We start from the raw sequence: 26,321 nt of genomic DNA, 5'->3' as shown, positions 1-26,321 counted from the left end.
ACCCCAATCCCTCACCTGACAGTCCAAAAGCCTTATGCCTTGAGCTGGTTTAAAGCAGTCAGAACTGACCCTGGGTGCTAGTGGATTCACATCCCACTGACGGGAGGCACCGGCATCTTAGGCGTCAAAGAATCTCAGGAATCTGAGCTGTTAGCTAGTCAGGTGCACCAGGAAACGAGGCACCATAAGCAAGAACCAGCAGACACATGCCCACAATGGTCTCAGGTGTCCTTCATTATCTAAATTCTCATTTTAATTCCAGGAATAAAATAGATTTGGATTTACTAGACTTTCCATACTGTACAAAATTTTGCCACACACTATTCAAACCCCCAAACTCAAGAACCTAACAGATTCAGATGATGAAACTCCTGTAAATAAATAAGCAAAAGACAGACAACCTTTCACAAATGGGGAAACTGCTTGAACAGATCCTTCACAGACAGGGATATCCAAAGGCCAAGAAACATATGAAAAGGTGCATATCAGGGATGTGCAAGTTGAAACCACAACTGTCCAGCCCCAGAATGGCTAACCTGAAATAGAAAGACAGCATGAAGTACTGATGAGCACGTGGAGCGACGGGAACTTGCACACACGGCTGCAGGAGTGTGACTGACACAACCCATCCTGGAGGCCTGCTTGGCAGTGTTTACTAAGGACAAAGCTTATGACCGAGCAATTACATTCAGTTATATCCTTAATAGAAATGCACGCACATGTTCCTCCAACGACGCATAGAGAATACTTGTTACTATTTGCAATAGCCCTAGTTAAAAACAATTCAAATGTCCATCCACAAAAGAATGGATTAATCTTGTGTGGTAAATTCACTCAGTGAGGACTACACCCCACAGTGATGAGAATAAATAAAACATAACCATCTGAACAACACAGGTGAACTCCACAAGCATGATGCCGAGTGAAAAGAGCCAAGGACACACAGGGCGACTACATAAAGTTCAAAAGCAGACAAATTATATGATGTTAGAAGTCAAGAAAGTGGTTACCTCGTGGGCGAGGTGAGCAGCTAAAATGGTCTGGGATTCTGGTGGATTCTGTTTCCTGATTTGGGTGCTGATTACTTAGGCATGTTTACTTTTTGAAAATTCATTCCACTGTCTACTTAAAATTTGTATACTTTTTCTGTATGTATATTATACATCAATAAAAATTTGAAACCTCTATATAAAGAGACATTAAGGTAGCTATAAGTAAATTGAGAGAAATACCAATTTTATCAATAGATCCAGTACAATCTCAATAAAAATTCCAGCAGGTTTTTGTTTGTTTTTGGTGGAATTTGTCAAGCTTACTTAAAATTCATATAGAAACACAAAGCACTAAGATTAGCAGGGCCCACTTTAAAAAGGAGGAGGAGGCAGGACCAGGTATTGTAAAACTACAGGAACTGAGACTAGAAACAGACATACAGACATACAAATTTGGAAACTTGATATGTGACATTTAAGGATATTTAACATCAATGGGGAAAGGATGAACTTTTCAATAAAAAGTTCAGTTGGAGATAATTGATATCTATATGGTAAAAATACAAAATTGGCTATCTATATCACACCATACACAAAATAAATTACAGGTGATTAAAACCCCAAAGTGAAAGGTAAAACGATAAAGACTTTTATAAAATAATATAGAAAAAATGTTTCACTATTCCAGGTTAGGAAAAGTTCTCAAAAAGAAATAAAAACCTTAAACATGAAAGAAAAGCTTAATAAATTAGGTTCTAATAAAATAAAAAGTCTGTTCATTAAAAGTCACCTGAAAGAGACAGATTACAGAACAGGAAAAGATTTTTGCAACACACATAACTGACAAAGAGGCAGTAGGTAGGACATCTACAAATCAAAGAGAAAAGACAGACCTGATAAGAAAAATCTGGGCAAAGACTTGAACAGAAGCTTTATAAAAAGGGAATTTCCAAACAGCCAATAAATGTGTGAAAAGGTGTGCAACCTCATTATTATTTAGAAGGAAAACACATTAAAACCTCAGTGGAATACCATTATAACCTTCCCAGAATGGCTAAAACAAAAAGTCCAAAAATGCAAGTGTCAGCAAAGATGTGGAGCAATGGGAGATACCAAACAATACTGGTGGGAGTGTAAACTGGAAAACAATTTTTATAATATAGCAAAATCGAAGAGGTATACACCCTACAATCCTGCCACTCCACTATAGGTATGTGCCTTAGACATGCTCTTTTGCACATTCAACAAATACATGATGAGAAAAGTCAAGGCAGCATTATCTGTAATAGGCAAATCTGGAAACAACCCAAATGTTCACTGACATCATGATATATTCATGCAGTAGAATACTCTTAATGGTAAAAATGTACGAACTGCAGCTACACACACAGTGAGGGTAAGTCTCAAACATAACATGTCATGGATCTGTCCAGATCCCCTTTTCCGGGCCAGTGCATCTGCCCCTCAGGTCCTCTAAGCGCTGATTGCTAATGGCTCACAGCTGGCCCCTTCTCTGGGCATTGCCCTTGGCCTAAAGGGCACCCTCAGTATACCTGGGCTGAAGACCTCTTACTGATATGCTCCAGAGCCCCTTTGGGGCCAGGCTGAAGCTAAGACTTCATCCCTGCTTAGCTGCCATCCCTGCCCAGTCCTGCTCCCTCCACCACCTTCCTCCTAAGAGCAAGAGCCCCACAAACCACATGCACCTGCGTCCCTGTCCTCGCCTCTGCATGTGAGGAATCTGACATGAGACATACTGCAGAGCTAGAGAGAAAGACAGAAAAGAGTACATGAATGGACTGAGGGGAAGACAGCGGCATAGGTGACTCTGAACTCACCTCCTCCCACAGACACAAATTTACAACTACCCCTGGAACAATTACCCCTGAGAGAGAATAGAACACTGGATTGAAAGAACCCCCACAACAAAGGACAGTGCTGACTGCAGTGGAAGAGGCAAAAATTCCTTTCTGGAGAGAAAAAAGCCACATTTGAGCCACAGCACTTCATGGCCAGGAGCAATCCTAAATATACAGCCTTCCCTGGCAGAGTCGGGGAGCTGAGCAGGGGAGAGTCTCATAATATCTGGCTTTTCTGGCTACTAACAACAACAGGGATTACCACCAGAAAAGCTATCAGTCATAAGAGAAATAAAGGCCAGCTCTTAAAGGGCCCACACACAAATTCACCCATTTTGGAAAGCCACCTAAAATCACCAGAAAGAAACCTGCACAGCCCTTTGGTGAAAAGAGACTCACCTGATAGGCTCTGGGTGCATCTTGGTGAGAGGTGAGACCTCTCCAAGGACTGAGACATTGGCAGCAGCCATTGTTGTGACCAAGTACAGGTGTGCTGACACAGACACTGGCAGACACCATTGGAATTCTTGCCCTGGCCTGTTAGCCAAGGGACTTCCCAACCCACTAAAGCACCAATTTAATCCAGCTCAGCCAGGGCAGGCAGCCTGCCCTTGGGACTGACCCCACTCACAGGTGGTGAGGTGAGACCTCTGCAGTGGGGCGAGTGGGTCCACTTCAGTGGTCAGGGTGTGTGCACAGGGCAAGGCTGTGTTGACGGGGTGTGTGGCCCTGTGGTGGGGCTTGTCAGCTGCAGCTCACTTGTGCTTCTCTAACAGCCACATAGGGGATCGGCCCCACCTTCCAAAGCATGAAACAATTGGGTCTCCCATGCCTGGGAGCCAGCCCCACTCAGCTGCAATCCTGAGAGAACTGACAACAGCCTTCCAGGCCAGAGCCTGGCAAACAGTTATGCTGGGGGCCTACTCACTTAACAGAAAAACTGCAACAGAAGTGTGCTATTAGACCTTGCAGCCAACTGTGCTGGGGCACTCCATGCCCAACAAAGTGACTAAAGGGTCCATAGCAGCCACACGCAACTAAGCATTACAACCAATCAGCCCGGGGGACAGCATAGCCTCCCCAGGCACCTACAGCAAGGGTGAGCCTGCCGCAGCAGAAGGACACACATAGCCCACACAGGAGTAACTCCTGGAACTTTTGGAACTGGTGACAAGAGGGAAGCACACTGGTGGACCTCATAAGGCATATCCTACATAAACCCACCTCTCCAAGATGGCGAGATGTAGCTGACCCACCTAATACATAGATATAAGCTCAGATAAAGAGGCAAAATGAGGAGGCAAGGGAATATGTCTCAAATAAGGGAACAGGACAAATCCTCAGAAAAAGAACTGAACGAAATGGAGATAAACGATCTACCTGATAAAGAGTACAAACTAACAGTCATACAGATGTGTACTGATCTAGGGAGAAGAATGGATGAATTCAGTGAGAACTTCAACAAAGAACTGGAAAATATAAAAAAAGAACCAATCAGAACTGAAGAATACAATAGCAGAAATGAGAAATTCACTAGAGGGACTCAACAGCAGAGTAGATGATACAGAAGAACAGATCAGCAAGCTGGAAGAAAGACTAGAGGAAATCATCCAAGCTGAGCAGATAATAAAAAAGAATTAAAAAGAACAAGGAGAGTTTAAGGGAACTCTGGGACAACATCAAGTGCACTAACATCCATATTATAGGTGTCCCAGAAGGAGAAGAGAGAGACAAAGGGGCAGAGAATCTATCTGAAGAAATAATAGCTGAAAACTTTCCTAATCTAAGGAAGGAAACAGACACCCAGGTACAGAAAGCCCAGAGAGCACCAAACAAGATAAACCTAAAGAGACCCACACCAATACACATTATGATGAAAATGTCAAGAATTAAAGATAAACAAAGAGCCCTTAAAAGCTGCAAGAGAAAGGCAACAAGTTACATACACGGGAAACCCCATAAGGCTATCAACTGACTTATCAGAAACCTTACAGGCTAGAAGGGAGTGGTGCGATATATTTAAAGTGCTGAAAGGTAGAAATTTACAACCAAGAATACTTTACCTGGCAAGGTTATCATCAGAATGGAAGGAGAGATAAAGAGTTTCCAAGACAAGCAAAAACTAAAGGAGTTTCTCACCAAGAAACCAGCTTTACAAGAAATGCTAAAGGGACTTATTTAAGTGGGAAAGGGAAGACCACAAATAGGAATAAGAAAATTACAAAAAAAACAACAAAATCACTGGTGAGGGCAAATACACAATAAAGGTAGAAGATCAACCACTTATGAAGCTGATATGACAAAGAGTTAAAAGACGAAAGTACTAAAATTATCTATTTCCATGATAAGAGGGTAATGAATACACACTCACAAAAAAGAGGTTAAATATATCAAAAACATAAAATGTGGGAGGAAAGGAGTAAAAGAGTAGAGCTTTTAGCAAGAGGTCAAACTAAAGAGACTATCAGCTGAATACAGATCATTATGGACGTAGGTTATTAAATATGGACCTCATCATAATCAGAAACCAGAAACCTATAATAAATACACAAAAAAATAAGAGAAAGGAACCCAATCATAATACTAAAGAAAGCCATCAAACCACAAGGCAAGAGAGTAAGAGAAGAAGAAAGGAACAATGAAGGACTAGTAAAATACCCAGAAAAAAAAAGCACAAAATGACCGTAAGTACATCCTTATCAACAGCTACTTTAAATGTCAATGTACTAAGTGCTCCAATCAAAAGGCACAGGGTGGCTGATTGGATAAAAAAACAAGACCCATACATATGCTGCATACAAGAGACACACTTCAGACCTAAAGACACTCACAAAATGAAAGTGAAGGGATGGAAAAAGATAGTCCATGCAAATGGCAAAGAAAAGAAAGCTGGGGTAGCAATACTTATATCAGACAAAATAGACTTTAAAACAAAAACTGTGGCAAGAGACAAAGAAGGGCACTACATAATGATAAAGGGAACAATCCAACAAAAAGACATAACACTTGTAAAATATCTATGCACCCAACATAGGAGCACTTAAATATTAACAGACATAAAAGGAGAAATAGTAACACAATAATAGTAGGAGACTTTAACACTCCACTTACACCAATGTATAGATCATCCAAACAGAAGATCAATAAGGAAATATTGGCCTTAAATGACACATTAGACCATATGGACTTAGTAGTATATAAAGAACACTCCACCCCAAAACTGAAGAATACACATTTTCAAGTGCACATGCAACATTCTCCAGGATAGATCACATATTAGACCATACAAGAAGTCTCAATAAATTTAAGAAGATCAAAATAATACCATGCATTTTTTCTGACCACAATGGTATGAAACTAGAAATCAACTACAGGAAGAAAATTGGAAAAGACACAAATATGTGGAGATTAAATAAAATGCTACTGAACAACAATTGGGTCAATGAAGAAATCAAAGGAGAAATAAAAAAATACCTGGAGACAAAGGAAAATGAAAATACAACATGCCAAAATTTATAGGATACAGCAAAAGCAGTCTAAGAGCAAAGTTTATAGCAATTCAGGCCTACCTCAACAAACAAGAAAAATCTCAAACAATCTCACAGTGCACCTAAAGGAACTGGGAAACAAAGAACAAATCTCAAAATCAGTAGAAGGAAGGAAATAATAAAAATAGGGTGAACATAAATGAAATAGAAACTTAAAAAACAATTAAAAAATCAAGGAAACTGAGCTGGTTCTTTGAAAAGAGAAACAAAATTGACAAACCTTTAGCTAGACCCACCAAAAAAGGGAAGGCTTGAATAAATAAAATTGGCAATGTAAGAGGAGAAATTACAATGGACACCTCAGAAATAAGAAGATTATGAGAATACTACAAAAAGCTAAATGCCAACAAATTGGATAATGTAGAAGAAATGGATAAATTCTTAGGATCATACAACCTTCCAAAACTGAATCAAGAAGAAATAGAGAATTTGAATAGACCAATCACCAGTAAAGAGATTGAAACAGTAATCAAAAACCTCCCAAAAAATAAAAGTCCAGGACCAGACGGTTTCTCTGGTGAATTCTACCAAACCTTCAAAGAAGACTTAACACCTATCCTTCTCAAACTCTTCCAAAAAATTGAAGAGGAGGGGAAGCTTCCTAATTCATTCTATGAATCCAACATTACTTTGATACGAAAACCAGACAAGGACAACACAAAAAAGAAAATTACAGGCCAATATCACTGATGAATACTGATGCAAAATCCTCAATAAAATACTAGCAAATCAAATACAACAATACGTTAAAAAGATCATACACCATGATCAAGTGGGATTTACTCCAGGGATGCAGGGATGGTTCAACAACTGCAAATGAATCAACACGATCCACCACATTAACAAAATGAAGAGTAAAAATCACATAATCATCTCAATAGATGCAGAGAAAGCATTTGACAAGATACAGCATCCATTCATGATAAAAATTCTGAATAAAATGGGGATAGAAGGAAAGTACCTCAACATAATAAAGGCCATATGTGACCCACAGCTAATACCATTCTCAATGGAGAAAAACTGAAAGCTATCCCTCTAAGAACAGGAACACGACAAGGATGCCCACTTTCGCCACTCTTTATTTAACACAGTATTGGAAGTCCTAGTCAGAGCAATCAGGCAAGAAAAAGAAACAAAAGGGATCCAAATTGGAAAGGAAGAAGTGAAACTGTTGCTTTTTGCAGATGACATGATTTTATATAGAAAACTCTAAAGAATCCACCAAAAACTTTTAGAAATAATAAATGAATACAGTAAAGTTGCAAGACACAAAATCACAATACAAAAATCAGTTATATTTCTATACACTAACAACGAAGTAGCAGAAAGAGATATTAAGAATACAATCCCACTTACAATTGCAACAAAACAAATAAAAGACCTAGGAACAAATTTAATCAAAGAGGTGAAAGACCTGTACATTGAAAACTATAAAACATTGCTGAAAGAAATTGAAGAAGATACAAAGAAATGGAATGATATTCCATGCTCTTGGATTGGAAGATTTAACATAGTTAAAATGCCTACACTACCTAAAGCAATCTACAGATTCAATGCAATCCTTATTGAAGTTCCAATGAAACTTTTCACAGAAATAGAACAAAGAATCCTACAATTTATATGAAACAACAAAAGATCCTGAGAAGCCAAAGGAATCCTGAGAAAAAAGAACAAAGCTGGAGGTATCACACTCCCTAATTTAAAAATATACTACAAAGCTATAGTAACCAACACAGCATGGTACTGGCACAAAAACAGACACACGAATCAATGGAACAGAATCAAGAGCCCAGAAATAAACCCACACATCTATGGACAGCTAATATTCGACAAGGGAGCCAAGAGCATACAATGGAGAAAGGAGAGTCTCTTCAATAAATGGTGTTGGGAAAACTGGACAGCCACAGACAAAATGAAAGTAGACCATTACCTTACACCATGCACAAAAATTAACTCAAAATGGATTAAAGACTTGAATGTAAGACCTGAAACCATGAAACTTCTAGAAGAAAACATAGGCAGTATGCTCTTTGACAGTGGTCTTAGCAACATATTTTCAAATACCATGTCTGACCAGGCAAGGGAAACAATAGAAAAAATAAACAAATGGGTCTACATCAAACTAAAAAGCTTCTGCATAGCAAAGGAAACCATCAACAAACAAAAAGACAACCTAACAATTGGGAGAAGATATTTGCAAACCATATATCTGATAAGGGGTTAATATCCAAAACATATAAAGAACTCATACATCTCAACAACAAAAAATGTAACAACCCAATTAAAAAATGGGCAAAAGATCTGAACAGACATTTCTCCAAAGAAGATATACACATGGCCAACAGGTACATGAAAAGATGTTCAACATCACTAATTATTAGGGAAATGCAAATCAAAACTACAATGAGATATCACCTTACATCCATGAGAATGGCTATAATTAACAAGACAGGAAACAACAAGTGTTGGAGAGGATGTGGAGAAGGGAGCCCTCACATACTGCTAGTGGGAGTGCAAACCGGTACAGCCACTATGGAAAACAGTATGGAGATTCCTCAGAAAATTAAGAATAGACCTACTATATGATCCAGCTATTCCACTGCTGGGTATTTATCCAAAGAACTTGAAAACACAAATGCATAAAGATACATGCACCCCTGTGTTCATTGCAGCCTTATTCACAATAGCCAAGACTTGGGAGCAACCTAGGTGCCCATCAAGGGATGAATGGATAAAGAAAATGTGGTATTTATACACAATGGAATACTACTCAGCCATAAGAAATGATGAAACCCGGCCACTTGTGACAACATGGATGGACCTTGAGGGTATTATGCTAAATGAAATAAGTCAGAGGGAGAAAGTCAAATACCATATGATCTCACTCCTAAATAGAAGATACAAACAATGACAAACACATAGAGACGCAGGTTGCACTGGTGGTTACCAGAGGGGAAGGAGGGAGGGAGGAGGGTGAAAAGGGTGATTTGGCACATGTGTGTGGTGATGGATTGTAATTAGTCTCTGGGTGGTGAATATCATTCAATCTACACAGAAATCGAAATATAATGATGTACACCCAAAATTTATATAACGTTATAAACCAATGTTACCATAAGAAAAAAAAAGAGTACATATATTATGATGCACGCAGGTGGTAAAATAAAGAAAAGCAAAGACACAGTCATCCCAAAAGTCAGCGTGGTGTCTCCTTCCAGCGGAGGGGGGAGGCAGAGGGCTTCTGGTACTGGCCATGTTTTGTTCCTCCCCCTGCATGGTGTCTACATGGATATTCACTTTGAGACAACTATTTAAACTGTGTATGCATGTTTTATGCACTATTTAGTATACATGATATATACAAAAAGAAGAAAAGTTTCTAAGTAATTAGAGAGATTTTTTTGGTTTCAACTTAAATAAAAATGTGTTTCCTAATCAGGGAAGATAAACTGTTCCGTCTCTGCTTTCTCACATGTGCTGACATCTTCCTTGCAGCCGGTATACAGTCAAGGTTTCTAGCTATTGCATTGTCATATTTATCAATAAAACATGCTATAGATTTATATATAATTTGTATATCCCTTAATTTAATAGTAATGATTGTGTTAGTTATCTATGACTGCAGAAGAAACTACCCCAAAATTTAGCAGCTTAAAACAACATTTCTTATCTCACGGTTTCTGTGGTTCATGAATCCGGGTGCCGCGTAGCCGGGTCCTGGGCATCTGTAAGTCTGCAGTCGCGCATTGGCTGGGGCTGCAGCCACCTCACCGCTGGACCTGGAAGGCTCCACTTCCAGAAGGCTCACGTGGTTGTTGGAGGGCTCGGCTCCCCGCGGGCTGTTGCTGTTGGGGACTGTTGGGGGCTATTGGCTAGGTACCTCCCTCGGTTTTTGCCCCTCGAGCCTCTCCCAGCACGGCAGCTGGCTTCCATCAGACCAAGCACCTGGGACACAGCCACAGTCTCTCCTGTTACCTAGTCTAGACGTCTTTGCTGCATTCCACTCCTGAGAAGCAAGTCCCCAGGTGAGCTCACACCTGAGGGGACGAGGTCACACCGGGCAGGAAGACCAGCAGGCTCTTTCAGGAGCTGCCCCTTCAGCGACATCACCCCCCAGCCAGCTCCTGCTTTGTTCCTTTGGAGAATCGTGGACCACTATTCAACAAACATCGCAGGATACAGAGTTTCACTCGCACAAAGCAGCTGCATCATGAGGTGATGTCTAGCAGCCAGAGATTCAGTCCTTGTGACAAGTATGGGGCTCACGTGTGAAACGCTATCCATCTTCTGTGCCCGCAGCGTCGTCCTACACAGGGTGCGGGTCCCTCTCACTGAGCCTCAGTGACCTGCTGGGGGCCACTGTGCGTCTTCCTGAGGAGGCTCTCACAGCATCCCTAACCTGTGAGCTCAGCTTTCCTCTACGAGGCCGAACTGGGGCGACCCCGACCAGCCATTCCAGTCTCACTCACGAGAGGAATTACGAGAACGCACAAAACACTACAGTAAGAGGAGTTGTTCTTACAGTGATAAAAGCGCTTATTAAACAAGTGTTTTTATGGTGTTGATTTTATTAATGATGAGTTGCTATTTCTTGGATAAAAGTGAAACACATTGATCTCCATAATGTCCATGACAGTGGGAAAATATGGAGCAAAAATATTTTCTCTTGCAGTTATTATGCTCCCCTTTGGACGGCCTAAGAGAAAAGTCCTCAGGTGCTGGAGCAAGAACATGCCCCAGATACGGAGGGATCTTTGACCCAGCTTCAGCGGCCTCTTATCGAACACACTTATGTTTTGGGAGATCACAGGAGTGAGCACCTCCTACTTAGTATATATCTGTGATATAGTCCTTCCACAGTGCATGTTAGTCATTGGGAGAAAAAAGAGAAAAACAGGTGAACATCTAGTCCTCAAATCTTTTAAAGCCTGGAAAGGAAGATGAAACATCTATTTCTAAAAATACACAAAGAGACCAAATTACAGAAGTTTAACAACAGCTTTACATATTTTAGCAGAGAGGTCTATTCCACAGAGAGCTAAAAACATTGCAAACCCCTGATGAAAGCTCACCTGCAGATGCAGCCTCTGAGAACATTTCCGGGAATGACGCCCGTTAGCTGGTTTTCTTTCACAGCAGAACCGCTGCCAGGCCTAGGCCCAGAAGGTCTGCGCGGTTGCGAAGCTGCACATCTGAGGCCTCTTTACCCCCGGGGGCCTCAGCTACTGCTGCCACCAGCATTCAGCACAAGCAAAGGCCTGGCGGCTGCCTGTGTGCCTGAAGGACGCCTCACACAAAACGCTATCGGAGTCAGCTGGGAGCGATTACCCGCCACTGAAAGATCTGGGAACCAGAGGTCAGAGAAACTTGAGGAAGGGAGTCCTTAGCACATTTTCTTGTCTTTTGTGTGGATTTTTCTTTTCTTTTTGCGAGGACCAGTGGTTCTCAGACTTGAATGTGTGTGGGAATCACTGGTGGGCGTGTTGAAGCACAGCTTGCTGGGCCCACCCCAGAGATTCCAATCAGGGGGCCTGGCGCAGGGTGGAGAACGTGGATTCCCAACAGCTCCGGGTGATGCTGACGCTGCTGGTCCAGGACCACACTTTGAGAAGCCCTGGCCCACAGCAAGAGATCTTCATAAATGAGCAAGAAGCCTGCATGGCTGGTGAGTGTCTGGGGTTGTCCATGTGCTTAGGGCTTGTGGGGTCCCGTCTCCCCACTAAAGTCTCAGGAATATCCACTTCAGTCAGCCTTTGATGGACTTCTGGAATGAAATTAACAGTCCTAGTTGTTGGCCCTTTATTAACCCGGCTGGGTAGTATATAAGTACAATCCACAGATAACCCTGAGACTTCACTGGAGTCAGTGGCTGCTGCCTTCTGTCCAGATGCACGGGGAAAGTAAGGGAAAAAAATGGAAAAGAACAGACTTTTTCAGAATGTTTCCCTGTCCTAACTTGTTCCTGAGCGTAACGAACCTTGTAAAAAGCAGAAAGTGGTCAAATATTTGCAACTCGAAGAACAGGCAAGACTGTCATGAGCTGGAATCCTCCCTGTTCGGTCTGCCTCCCTGCGCGGTTCGTCTCCCCACCACCGCTTGAACTCAGCTCCCCCTCGTCCCTCCTGGCAGGAGGGCACTCCCCCGCGTATGTGGAGTCTTCGTGGCCCTCCCTCCAGATAGGCAAATCCAATACGGGGCCCTTTCTCTGAGCTGACACTGCCTGCAGCAGGGCAAGCAGACCCAGGCTGTACTTCAGTCCCGCTCACCTCCTTAACCAGCGCCCTGGTCTCGTGCACAGACCACACAAGCGGACGCAGAGCTCAGGAACCACCGCACCCATGCCCGCCCCACCTGCCCATCCACGGCCCGTGCCACCAGCACGATCCTCCTCGGCTCCACTCCCACTGCACCCTGGCTCCAAAGTCTGCAGCGAGTGTTGGGGCCTCAGAGCTGCAGCCCTCCAGCCCTCGGGATCTGAAACCTGCCTCTCCTTCCAGCTTCTTTTCCTGCTGCCTTTCCTCCTACTCCCGGAGCTTCTGTCGGTGGAGCCACGCACTCAGCCCAGCAGGCCACGCTCCCTTACTTCTGGGTGGCTTTGCACATGCTATTCCTTCACACCAGAGAGTTTTTCCTTCACGCCTTTTCCCCTTGTTTTCTCGGTCCATTTCTATTCATTCTTTTTAGAAAATTATTTCATGTAAAAGAAATATGGACTTATTTTTGAACTTGGAAAATACAAAGAATTATGGAGGAAAAAGTCCACATAAAAAGGTAACTGTGGGGGCTGGCCCAGTGGCATAGTGGTTGGGTTTGCACACTTCAGTGGCCTGGGGTTTGTGGGGTCAGATCCCGGGTGTGGACCTACACAGTGCTCATCAAGCTATGCTGTGGCAGCATCCCACATAAAATTGAGGAAGATGGGCACAGATGTTAGCTCAGGGCCACTCTTCTTCACCAAAAAAAAAAAGGAAACTTTGGTTCACGCTTTGGTTCTTTGATTCATTTTCTCAGGGTATTTTCTATGCACATATATTCATGGATTATATCTTAAAATAGCTTGTGTCCTCCTTTTTTCACTTAGTCTTACATTGTAAGCTTTCTTCTCAACTGTTATAAATTATTTGAAAACATCTTTATATAAAGGCTGCATAATTTTTGTACAAGTTTGTGCACGTGTGTATATTATATCTGAAGAGTTTGTTTAACCCTTGTTTTGATCATTTAGATGATCATTTTTTTCATTTTTCTATTTTCTATTTTTTTCTATTACAAATAATGCTACAAAGAAGAGTTTTGCACACAACTATGACAGCCCTCTGACTATTTTCTAGGAGAGGATTCTAGATGGAATTACTGGACCAGTAGAAAGGAACACTTTTAGGTTCTTGATACACACTGTGAGGTTGCTCTCGAGAAGAGGTGAACAAATTTACGAACTCGCCAGGGGAGCATGAACATTCCTCTTACGTAATAACAGTTGCTCTGCTATTGAAAGTCATGATTTTTTGCATGTGGCCCTCGATAATTTGATTTTAATTTGCATTTCTTTGATTACGCTGGACATTTTTCTACATTATTAACCATACGGATTTCCTCTTGTGTCAGGTATCCTTTTGTGTCCTTGGTCCAGTTTTCAACTGGAGTCATTCCCAACACCTGGTCACTGTGAAGTTCTGACAGCCCTGCACATCACCTGTGGTCAGGCCTCCTCGAATCAGACTGTGTGCACGTTTAGTCCTGATACTGTGCGCTTGCCTGTAACCCGACGTGCCCGTCGCCCCCACTGGACGAGCAGCAGCTCCCAGGCCAGGACCGAGTCCTAAGTTCTCCTCCTCGGCACCTAGCCAGCTGCCTGGCACAAGGTCTGTGTCAAGCGACTCATTTAATGAACTAATGAGGAAATCAAGAAGATCACTGAAGAGCTGACTTCTAACTTGACATGGATTTCATCAGGATGGTCTGTCTACATTTTGTATAAAGCAGAAAGGATAACTAAGTTCATGGATTAATCCTGCAAACTTGTTTAATGTGATTGCTAACAGAGCAGCATGTAAAAATCCACACCGTTACACTGCTAGAGGATGAAAGACTCCTGGCAACTGTTTACTCAAAAGAGAAAACTAAACCCTTTGCTTTCATTTGTGGAAAAGTAATTTTCTCTGCAAAATATTATAAAATTATGTTTATTGAATCATCTGGAACTTTTCCAAATACCTGTACAGTTATTGTAACACATGTTCCCAAAGGAGAACACAAAGCTGCACGTCCTCTGACAGTAAACACAGATGCACTCACACAAAAAACAAAAACCAAGGTAAACCTTGAAAATAATTGCGTTTTCCATCACGCCATACTCTCAATTATAATTCGTGAATTCCTAATTCAGCCACTTCACAGTTTTGCTCTAAAAAAATACACATATATCCAGGTTAATACCATCTCTGAGACAAAGCAGAGGTGAAAAGCAGGGTTTCTGCCAAGCTGGAAGTAAGGCAGCCACGCTCGCCTTTGGGAGGCACAGCTGAGCGGGGGACCCGGGACTATTCGGTGCAGATACTCTCCAGCAGAGAGTCTGGTGTGTTGGGTAAGAAGGGGCTCCAGAGGTGCCGAGATGCACGCTCACCCCCCACCTGTGCTTCTGCCTCAGGGGAAAGATCTCACCTGCAGCTGAGTTCAGTCTCTGGGCTGGTTCATTAGCTGCAGGCGCATTTGCCCCACTCTTCCCCTCTGGTCATAGTGTTGCTCACTTTTGTAAACATTTAAAGGTACAATAAAGTGATCGGTTGTGCTCCATCTGAGCCACATGCTGCTCCACTTTTGAAGGCGCAGCTCTCAGGAACCGCAGTAAGATCTTACTGGCTCCACGAGGAGCCTACTGCGGCTGTTAACAGGTGGAGTCATTGCCACCAGTCTCAGCGGAGGTGAGCGAGTCCTGGGTGGGTTCCTCACCGTGTGGAACGCCCGCTGCTTCACACAGACAAACGCACAAACACGGCTCTCTGGCAAGTCAGGCATCACTTTCTTCAAAGAAGCATAATCCGTCCCCGAAGCATCCATCAGTCAATACGATAAACCTATCGAATGGGGCTCCACAAACTGAGCCAATACCTAGTAACCCGCTCCTGAATTTTGATTTTGACTGACATCTCTGCCTCCACGCACAGTCCCATCTCACCTGTGTCTGCTTCCTTATGCCTTTGCCCTCCACACGCCACCCGGTCATACTTCCCACCTCACTCCTCTGAGCAGCATCTATAATTTGCGCTATACTTGGAGCAGTTGGCAAAGAAGAGAATTAAATAGGGGTAATTAGGATACAAAGTAAACAAATCAGGTTTCTCTAGAAATGAACAGGGTAAGAAATTTTAACACCTATCACATAACTGTAAACAGTGCTATTTCCACTGGATTTGAATAAAGACCCCTCTAAAAAATTAGGGGCACCAAATACAAACATTGGAACAATTAACATCATCACTTTAAGACTTGTAACATTATTTATAATACATGAAATTGTAGTTGCTGTTAATAACTCAAAATGAAAAAAATCCATTGAATGGGATCATGAACATAGAGTGACAACAAGTTGTTACATCAAACACTTTTGAAAACACATTTAGAGGTTTTGCTGTGGGAAATGACTTTTAAGGATTTAAATTGTAGGATTTTTTTGTCATAGTTCTTTGACACGAAATGTGATATATTCCACATCTTACCAGAAAGGATAAAACCTGTCACAGACTGGATTCCGTGTTAGTTTGGCAGGAATTGCTGTGCCAATTTCTATACATAAGAGGCCTAATGAAAATCTTGTGAAAAAACATCCGAAATACCGCTGTTCTGAAAATGATGAAAATCCAAGGGTCCGCGATGGAGATGACGGACAGGAAGCGCAGAGCTCGGAGGTCTTCGGCTTCCCCCGTGGTCCCGTTCTCCTCCAGGACAGGTCTAAACGCTCCACGGTAAGCACGGTACTGTTGGAGAGAAAACATCCCGTTATGACATTGAAAGGTTGATGGCAACGGTAAGTTCACTTATTTCACATAGGATACCTTACTTTTCTGTAAGAACACGGTGGCTTGGCTTGGAATAACCATTTCTCGTAATTTATAAGCAGCTGAGGCCAGTGCAGCTGAGGATGCAGGCGAGGAGCCTGGAAGGGGCAGGGCCCACCTGGTATCCCGTGGGATGGGGCACTCCCGGGAGCCCGTCTCGGTCCTGGTGGCTGTCCCACCTGCCGTGCGGCTGCAGGCTGGAGTTCCCAGGGCCCTGCCAGGCCAAGCAGAGGAGCCAAAGTGGGACAAATCCAGTCCACAGGGTCACCACAGTTCCACACACACGGACCTTCTCTCTCCATGTTTCCCTCAGTTCTCTCTTCTGCCTGCTGCCTATCCTCTTGTCACTTAGCCGAGAAATAAGTCACACTCATGCAATGTCACATGTACGGAGACACCAAGCACACAGAAGGCTTTAATCCAAGTGAAGAGACAGGACACACGCCGAGGAAAATGCCGGAGGAGACTTGCAAAGGGGCCTGTTCAACTCACATAAACACTCTCCTCCTTCTCAGAATAGATGGCCATCTTTCAACGGGTGACAACCTCTTTTCAGACCAGGAAAAAAATGAGCTCAGAATATAAGCCCACTTTCTGCTGCCCAGCTGCTCCCACCGTCTTGATCTCCCCTGAGTCTCTGGGGCCTCCACAGAGCCCGCACACCACCTCGCCCCACAGCCCACACTGCTGTCCGCCCCAGCACTGTGCTGCCGTCAACCCCACTGGGGACCAGCCACTCTCTCGGTGCCAGCTGGGATTCTAAATCCCCACTGCGACAATAATGGATCGGGGGGCAGAACATGTGCAAACTCAGCATTAGAGGGAGGGCGTGAGTCAGTGCACAGCGGGCCCCATTGGGGGCAATCAAGCAACACAGGAAGACGGGTCTGCCCACAACTCCAGCTCACCTTTTTCTCTCTTCTCCAAAGAGTATTTCAGTGGAATCCGATACTCCAGCTGGTGCACTTAGGAAGATACTTGACCCCTGGAGGCCCTCTCCCATCACCACTGCTCAGTAACGTGAAGAGTAACGGCTGATGCCACAGAGAGCTGACTGCTGCCAGGCACTGTTGGAAGCACTTTACTTTAAAACCTCATTTCATCCTCACAAAAATCCTATGAACTAAGTACGATCATTATCTCCATTTTACAGACGTGGAAACCAATGATAGGCTCAAATCCTACCTCCTTCTGAGGTCTCCCTCAAACATGACCCCTTTGGGAAGCCTCTTGGGGGGATGGCTAAGCACATCGGCCTCAGAGTCCTACCGTCTGCATTAGGAAGTCCCCTCGTGGCTGTGTGACTTCAGGCGAGTGCTCCTGCTCCCTCGTCTCTACCACGGGGATAATTACACCACCTTCCAGTGAAGGGAAGTTTGAATGCGATGGTCAGAGCACAAACCTGGCCACAGGTCTCAGCACACAATGATAACTCAGCAAGTAGCCAGCATCACTACTTTATCCATTAGGAGTGACTCCTTTCCTCCTCCACACTCCCCTATGGCCCTAGTGTCTCGTTCCCACCCCTGCTGTTAGAGCTTATGTGGGCAGGTGCAACGTTTCTCTCATTTTACATCCCTCTCAATGAGTCACAGTGTCTCAAATGTTGGAGGCTGAAGCGATAAATGGACGATGATGGGCTCCGCCCTTAAGTTGATTAAAAAGCAAACACTTCGTATGAGCTTGTCTTTGCGTTTGCTCTTTCTTCTCAAAGTGGAGGCAGCAAAACATAACTCCAACTATTTGAGAATGCTTGACGGGTTGGGATCTGGGTAACCGAACGACACATATAATTAAAACAAATCATTTATTTCCATACAGCATTTATCTATGCCAACTCTATTGCATATTATTAGGTTATCTGTATTTTCAAGTTACTTGATTTGTATTAGAATTGTATTGTTCTACACTTGGCCTTTGAATTTAACTTATTTATTTTTATTTTTTGAGTTTACTAAAAATATGACAAATTTGGGGGTGGCCTGAGGCCAAGTGGTTAAGTTTGCGCTTCTGTGGCTCAGGATTTCCCAGGCTGGGATCCCGGGCGCGGACATGGCACTGCTCATCAGGCCACGCTGAGGCGGTGTCCCACACAGCACAACCAGAGGCACTCACAACTAGAATATACAACTATCTATCAGGCGGCTTCGGAGAGAAGGAAAAAAAAGCTTGGCACCTGAGCTAACATCTGTTGCCAATCTTTAAAAAAAGAAAAGAGGTTTGTCTTATTTAAGAAAAAATGACAAATTTATTCACTCCTGACATGTGATCAAAGTACGTATTCTATTAATTTTCAAAAGATATCAACTTCGACTTTGATATCAATTTAGACTTTGGAAAGACCTCTGTCGATCATTAGCATTCTCCAGAACATACTTCCTAAACTGCTGCCGTGCAGCAGGGCCGGAATAACCCACAACCCAGGAGGCGGACGCCGCGCGTCTGAAGCAGGTGCATCTCCGGAGCCTCCGTGTGGGAGGCGCGCCCTCTGCGGGACGCGGGGCCTCGGACACCCCGCGGGGCGAGATCTAAGCGGCCTCGCCTCTACGCCCTCCTCCCTAGACCGCGCCCTCTGCTCCAGCCCTTGAAATCCGCTTCCTCCCTTTTCGCTGGGCCCCCTCTCCCGCCCACCAAAGCGGACATCCCTCCAACAGCCTCTTCCGTAGGGAGCGTCCCACCCGCCCCGCCCCCCAAAGGACAGGCGCGCTGGAGCTGTCTGCGCACGCGCAGGCTGTCCGCCTCTTCTCTGGCTCCCAGGACTAAAGGATGCGGTTACCAAGCTCTTGCTCATCTCGGCCTGGCTTGTACCCTGTCAACCGTTATGGCAATCAACACACAAACGTCCGCTCTCATGCATCACTGCTCCCCTACTAACCTCCAATATATCGTGGTTTTCTAAAGAAACAATAATTTTGGTGAGAATTTGTTATATGCAGTAAAGAATGTGCTGCAAACTGCCTCTAAAGCTCTGCCCAGATTCTCTATACTTTCCTCCTCCTGCATCAAACTGGAAAGTTGAAATTCAATCTAGCTAAGTATCTTGCTCTAATCCAGTTTATAGCAAAGTTAATTTTAAAAATCATACTCCAACATACTTCCACCAGCTTAACGAAACACAATATTTATGCTATGAGAAGGAGGTTGTCTCCACACATCCAGACCTCCCTAGGGTAATAGGGCGTCTAGACCTTCCTACAGTAACAGGGCATCCAAACCTCCCTAGGGTAACAGGGCATCCAGACCTTAGGGTCACAGGGCATCCAGACCTCCTTAGGGTAACAGGGCATCCAGACCTCCTTAGGGTCACAGGGCATCCAGACCCTCCTAGGGTAACAGGGCATCCAGACCTTAGGGTAACAGGGCAACCAGACCCTCCTAGGGTAACAGGGCATCCAGACCTCCTTAGGGTCACAGGGCGTCCAGACCCTCCTAGGGTAACAGGGCATCCAGACCCTCCTAGGGTAACAGGGCGTCCAGACCTCCTTAGGGTCACAGGGCGTCCAGACCCTCCTAGGGTAACAGGGCATCCAGACCCTCCTAGGGTAACAGGGCGTCCAGACCTCCTTAGGGTCACAGGGCGTCCAGACCCTCCTAGGGTAACAGGGCATCCAGACCTCCTTAGGGTCACAGGGCATCCAGACCCTCCTAGGGTAACAGGGCATCCAGACCTTAGGGTAACAGGGCAACCAGACCCTCCTAGGGTAACAGGGCATCCAGACCTCCTTAGGGTCACAGGGCGTCCAGACCCTCCTAGGGTAACAGGGCGTCCAGACCTCCTTAGGGTCACAGGGCGTCCAGACCCTCCTAGGGTAACAGGGCATCCAGACCTCCTTAGGGTCACAGGGCGTCCAGACCCTCCTAGGGTAACAGGGCGTCCAGACCCTCCTAGGGTAACAGGGCGTCCAGACCTCCTTAGGGTCACAGGGCGTCCAGACCCTCCTAGGGTAACAGGGCATCCAGACCTTCTTAGGGTCACAGCCTATCCATATTCACATTTTCAGAGACCGTCCTCCGTACCCTGTGCTCTCAATCTGCTTTTTTCCCCCATTTTATCTGCTGTAATCTCTGTGACTTTATTGTCATTCATTAAATCATTGTGAAATCCCAAAGTTTTCCTTCACCTATTTAAAAACACTAGAAGGGGCCTGCCTGGTGGCACAGCAGTTAAGTGCACACAGTCCGCTTCGGCGGTCTGGAGTTCACCAGTTCGGATCCCAGGTGAGGACATGGCAGTACTCATCAAGCCATGCTGTGGCAAGCGTCCCACATATAAAGTAGAGGAAGATGGGCACCGATGTTAGCTCAGTGCCAGTCTTCCTCAGCAAAAAGAGGGGGATTGGCTGTGGATGTTAGCTCAGGGCTCATCTTCTTCAAAACAAGCAAACAAACAGAAAACAAATAAAAACACTAGAAGTACATTTTAACTTGCTTTGCATAACATTTTAAATTTGTCTTATTTTTATTTTCTAAAACAATAAATTGTGATAGACATAATCCACATTAAAAAAGCTCTTGGGTCCTTAATAATTTTTAAGAGTAAAAAGGGATCCTAAGATTAAAACAAGTTAGAGAACCACTGCCTTAAAACAACATTATCTGCTGAGGTCCTATTTCTTAATAATTGTCATGTTCAGTGGAGAAGAATGGAAGTTACAATTTGTAATAATAGTGATACTAATTTTCGAGGCCAGGCACTTGGTTGGGTGGTTTATATACATTACTCAAATCTCATAACTATCTTACAGGGTAAGTGCGGTTACTCCCCTTTCACAGATGAGGATGTGAGGCTAGAGAGGTGAATACGCCTCTGTGGAGGGCACTCAGGGAGGAAGCCTGCTGCAGCCCCGTCTGCTGCTAAAGCCCCATCTTCCTCAGAAAGTGACAGTGACTGTGAGGAGAGCTGTCTGCACTGCACACCTTTGGAACTTCACACGTTTTTTAGAAAACCATTTTCAAATCCATCATCTCCTTCAATCCTCACAATGCCCCACGAGTTATTCAGATCCCTGAGAGAGGAGCCGAAGTGCAGTGTTCTTCCACCTGTGCTAGGCTGCTTTCTGCATTATTCCTACTACCGCATTCAGACTCAGGACGCGCTCCAGGCACTCAGCTCCTGTCCTCTTGCATCACGACAGGGACGTGAGGCCCCTACTGCAGAGCAGGGTCTGCAGACACTTTCTGTGAAGAGCTGGACAGTAAACATTTCAGGTTTCATGGGCTAAGAGGCGAATATCTGGTATTTATATAACAAGAGAGAAACAGATTTCCACAATTTTTTTGATGAAATTCAAAGTGTAATAAAAATTAAGTAAATTTTTGTAATACATGTCTACTAAGGAGAAGAATGACAGTCTTTTTTTTTTTCTTGGAATAGTATTTGACTTAATTGTTCAGAGTTCCTGTGCCCTGGCATCAAACTGATCATAAATGTTCATTTGTAAAAGTTATTCTCAACTCCAGGGCTGTGCAAAGACAGTGGGCCCCGCAGCTTGGGCCTGGGGCTGTGGCCTGCTGACAGTGTGGTTCTCCAAATGTGGTCCCCAGTCAGCAGCTTCCACCCCACCTGTGAACTTGCTAACACGAGAATTCTTCAAAAACACCTGACGCAGAAACTCAGGGGGGATGGGGCCCAGTCGCCTAGGTTTTTAGAAGCCCCCTGATGGCTCTGAGCCTGCTGGTGTGAGAGCACTGCTAAACATCTACGCCTGTTTCTATGTGCATCTCTATAGACACGGATTTATTTACTTTGGGGCGAGGGTTCTGATCCTAACCCTGCATCATGATGCTACAGACAACTCTTCCCCCATATTAGGGCCTTCATTTAAGGGAAAAATCGCATTACATCTCACGTTCATCCGCCTTGGAAAGTAACATCCGAAACTGCTACACTGCCAGTAAGAAACTTTCAACAACGTCCCTATTCACCGAAGACTCGGGGCTCCAAAGACAGTGAATTGGCAGTGCGTTTATTTCAACGCTCCTGGTGGACAAGCTCAGGGGCGGTGAGGGCAGCAATACTGAGAAGGTTTTCTCAAGCCGTGCCACTCCTGGGTGTCTTGGCAGGGACCCCGGGAGGAAATACCTTCAAAACAACGAGGTAATTCAATCTCTACCACCTTCATTAGCAAATTGAAACCCGAGACAATGGCTTTCCCGTCGCCTCGCCTGCCGAGATAGAAACAGGACTTGTCAAGACAAGTTATCAAACGACACCACGCTGGAACGTCCTCAGCCATAGTCTGTACAAACAGCCTCGCCTGCCCGCCACCACCCGCGCGGCGGCGGCTCCAGAAACAGCATCCGCCGCTCATCGAAGTTCACGCACGAGTTTTTAAAACCTAAACCTTTGCTTTTAGTCACTCACTTCTGCAAATCACTCTGGAGGATTACACTTGCCCTCGTTCCCTTTCCACGCCAACACCCCGGAGAACTCCCAGTTGCCATTCTCCCATTTCTGATGCCTCTAAAATCACGGGCAGGTCTAACGAATTAAAACGTTCCCCAGCCCTCTGGAAGGAGGAGAGGACTGTATTGCCACGGGAGAACCACGTTCTGCTCCCCAAAGTTCTGAGGCGCAAAAATAACCCTGAGGCCTTCCCAGAGGGAAGCAGAGAGCAGGAGTTCTGCCAGCTGGAGAGGTCTTGCGGCGCTAAGGGGACACTATGGGGCCGGGTCTTCCCCTGCCTTTCTCTGACTTTCCCTCTTCTCGCTCAACAAACCCGGGAAGTGGAGGGAACTCGGTCCGGGGAGGGCTGAAAAGAACCCTCCTGGCCCAGGGCGCAGCTCCTCTCCCACGGCGTCCAACGCGCTCCCGCGTTCCCTCCCGGCACCCGCGGCCCGACGCACTCCGGGCCCGCAGCCTGGGCGCGGAGCGACTCACGATTAAAGGCAGGGAGCACACGGTGAAGAGCGCGGTCATGAGGGCCAGCAGCAGGAGGTGGTCCAGCTCCTCCAAGGGCTGCGGGGCCGCCTCTCGCGCGCCGGCGCCGGGCTCCGTGCGGTCCCGGGCGCAGGGGCGCGGGCGCTGCTGCAGCCGCCGGTGCATCGTGTAGAGGTTGCGCATGGCGCTCAGGTTGCACAGCACAATGGCGAGGACAAGCAGAGCCATGAGGCCGGCGTAGAGAGCTGAGTAGCCCAGCACCGACAGCGACCGCTCCTCGTGGGCCATCTGGATGAAGCACCAGGTGCCGGGGCAGTACTGCACGAAGCTCCCGAAGCCCGCAAAGGGCAGCGCGCAGAAGGCCAGGCAGAAAGCGCCCACGGCCGGCGCCACCAGCGCACCCCGGCGCAGGGTGATGTGCCGTCGGTAGAAGAAAGGGTGCCCCAGGGAGAGCCAGCACTCCAGGGCCATGGCCAGGAGCTGCAGGGTCGAGGCCAGCCCGAAGAAGGACATGAAGAAAGCGAAGGCTTGGCACAGCGAGCTGCCCGACGCGGGCGCCAGCCCCCACAGGCTCCGGTTCTGCGCGTAGGCGGCCAGCACGAAGGGGCTCACGAGGGACTTGCCCAGCAAGTCGGTGACCGTCAGGCCGCTCACCAGCACGTAGAAGACGGAGGGCGGCGGGCGCGGCGGGCACGACCCCAGCCCCGAGCGCGCCAGCAGCCCGAGGGCCAGGAGGTTGCCCAGGAGGCCTGCGCTGAAGAGCACCCCGCTCATCGTCGCCGAGTTGCCCTTCTCCACCGCGGTGGTGTTGTGGCAGCGGTACAACAACGGCCTCATGGCGGGCGGCGCGGCGGGCCCAGCGGAGGCTGCCAGGACCGGCCGGCGTCGGGTGCGCGGGAGCCCCGGCCGCTCCGCGGGGAAGCAGCGCCTCCTTTCTCTACTCTCGGTCACACCCCGCCCCGAGGGCGGGACGCGCCGCCCCGGTGCGCGAGCGGAGCGCGAGGCCGATCCCGCTGCCAAGCGGGGAGGAAGGAAGGGAAGTGGTCGGGGTCCGAGTGCACAGGGCCAGTCCTTCCCGCGAGGCAAGAGGCTACTGAAACTGAGGGAAATTAAGCCGCAGCCGCCAGGGAGGATGGGGAGGGCGAGGGGGAGGAGGTGGTAGAACGCTGGTGGTGGCCAAGGAGAGCTCTGAAGATGGCAGAGCGCGGCGCAGAGGGGAGGCTGAGAAAGGGCTACACTAGCGTTTGAATTAGTGGGTTACGGAGAGTACAGGTAAAGAACATGTGCCCGACGCTTAAGCCTTAGCTGGAATCCTCTGAGATCCGCCCAAGGTGGCAGAGCCGGTAAGGGGCGGCGCTGGACCTGGAACCGGGTGTTCTGTTTAGAGAGTCCGTCTGTCTTGCTTTCGCGGCTTGTCCTTCCACGTGGTTGGCCAGATTTCAGGGAAGTGGCTCCAGGGCAAACCAAGAGGAGATGTGGGCCCGTCCCTGAATCTCAGCGGTTGTGTAGACGCGGGGGAAGGGTGATGGTTGAGACGGATGCTGTCCTCAGTCACACCTGGGCTCTGCTCCTCACTGCCTGTCACCCTGCGGGACTTGCTGAACCTCTCAAGCAGGAGCATCCAGCCAGCCCGGTGGCTCTTTCCAGCGTAGGGCTAAGTGCAAAGTGCAGGTGCAGTTAGGGCTCTGTAGCTGCAGCTCTCAGGATTCCCACCTGTGTGGGAAGGCTGTTTTAGGAGCTGATGTTTCACGACAGTTTTTAGCATGGATTTTGAAACCAGAAAATAGTAGATTTGTTTCAGAGCTTTCTAGCTCCAGTTTGTGACTACTAGGAAACTTTTCTTTCCTTCTGGTTTTTGGCTCGGCTGCATCACAGAGGCACAGGAGTGAATTGTCCTAAGTGTGATTTACTTCTTTAATTAGCACTTGATACCCTGGGAGAGAAACTGGCTTGAGTGTGGAATTTGAGTAGGATAACTGACTAGGAGCACTATATGAGTGAGTGGATTACGCCTTGGCTTGAAGAAGCTCCATTTCAGGCTTGGTGCCTCTTCTGATGGGCAGACTCAGGGCGAGAGAAAGACCCTTCAGCTTCAGATGTGAAAGCATTAAGGGAGCCCTGGCTGGTGACTCAGGCTGTGGGGAGGAGACGGAGGGTCAAGCCTTGGAATAATAGTTCTGAGTCCACCACTGGCTGTGTGTCCCTGGGTAGTTTACTCAAGCTCTCTGAGTTCATTTCCTCATAAATAGGATATGGGGCTTGTGCTGACCTCATCAGGTTGTTGTGAAGTTGAGAAAGCATGCAGCGTTTGGCATGGAGTAACAATAATAATGAGAGCTAACATTTATAGGCCCTTCTGTCTGCTAGGCACTCTCCAGTCCTTCCCCATCTGTTGACTGGATTAATAGAAGGCCTCCCTCAGGGTTAGTTCCCTTGCCCACCTTCTGCTCTCGCCCCCCTCCATCCCCACCTCCAGCCCCTAACGCATAGTGGTGGATTTAGAGGAGCCCCGCTTGAGCTGATGAAGTGGAGGAAGGAGCAGGCCTCTAGCCAACAGACACAAGAATCTGATGAAATCCGAGGTCTCCTCTCCAGACAGACAGACGCCGAGTACAGGGTGTTCACAGTCTCCTGAAGTCCCCCTGTGGTGCCCGGAGGAGACACAGTGGCCTCTGGCTTAAGCATCCTCCTCTAGGGGTGCGTATGGGGCGTTCCCTGAAGTGTGCCTACTCCCTACTGCTGCCTCAACCCCGTGCCCCTTCCCAGCGCAGTGCAGGGGGACAGCCCAGGAATGGAATGACTACAAGAGCTGCTCCCAAGTGTGAGGAAGGACGACGGTGGATCCCTGATGTGGTTGGTATATGTCATGCTTCCAAGGTTGACAGCCTCAAACGGGTGCCACTCAGGAAGCCACGTGCTTCCTCGTGGCCAGTGCAGCTGGCCTTTGCATGGGGTTGCCGGCTTCTTCCTGCCTGCTTTGCTCTGTG

The 26,321-nt window shown here is 46.5% G+C and overlaps 1 protein-coding gene and 1 long non-coding RNA gene across 18 annotated transcripts; both read right to left on the bottom strand.

Moving 5' to 3' along the window:
* Positions 1-14,566: 14,566 nt before the first annotated feature.
* PTGDR (prostaglandin D2 receptor) lies at positions 14,567-24,754 on the bottom strand. 17 transcript variants are annotated; one of them, XR_011543002.1, is made up of 4 exons: positions 23,335-24,752; positions 17,363-17,521; positions 16,452-17,002; positions 14,567-16,373 (listed from the first exon to the last, which is right to left on the bottom strand). XR_011543002.1 is itself a non-coding variant. In XM_070630487.1 (3 exons), exons 1-2 carry the CDS (start codon positions 24,169-24,171, stop codon positions 17,390-17,392), a joined length of 969 nt encoding a protein of 322 aa, XP_070486588.1. In that variant the 5' UTR covers positions 24,172-24,752; the 3' UTR covers positions 14,567-16,373; positions 17,363-17,389. The 17 variants fall into 17 exon arrangements, 4 of the variants coding, with proteins under 4 accessions (XP_070486588.1, XP_008538826.1, XP_008538827.1 ...); XR_011543001.1 differs by having other exon boundaries at positions 16,457-17,002; XR_011543007.1 differs by having other exon boundaries at positions 16,452-16,668.
* LOC139085039 (uncharacterized) lies at positions 18,386-20,256 on the bottom strand. The gene is made up of 2 exons (XR_011543020.1): positions 20,201-20,256; positions 18,386-20,068 (listed from the first exon to the last, which is right to left on the bottom strand). It is a non-coding gene; the product is annotated as an uncharacterized lncRNA (long non-coding RNA).
* Positions 24,755-26,321: the final 1,567 nt, after the last annotated feature.

The sequence above is a fragment of the Equus przewalskii genome, chromosome 1, assembly GCF_037783145.1.
Source record: "Equus przewalskii isolate Varuska chromosome 1, EquPr2, whole genome shotgun sequence".
NCBI lineage: Eukaryota > Metazoa > Chordata > Mammalia > Perissodactyla > Equidae > Equus > Equus przewalskii.
The sequence above is the reverse complement of the archived record's forward strand: the minus strand, read 5'-3'. Positions and strand labels throughout refer to the sequence as shown.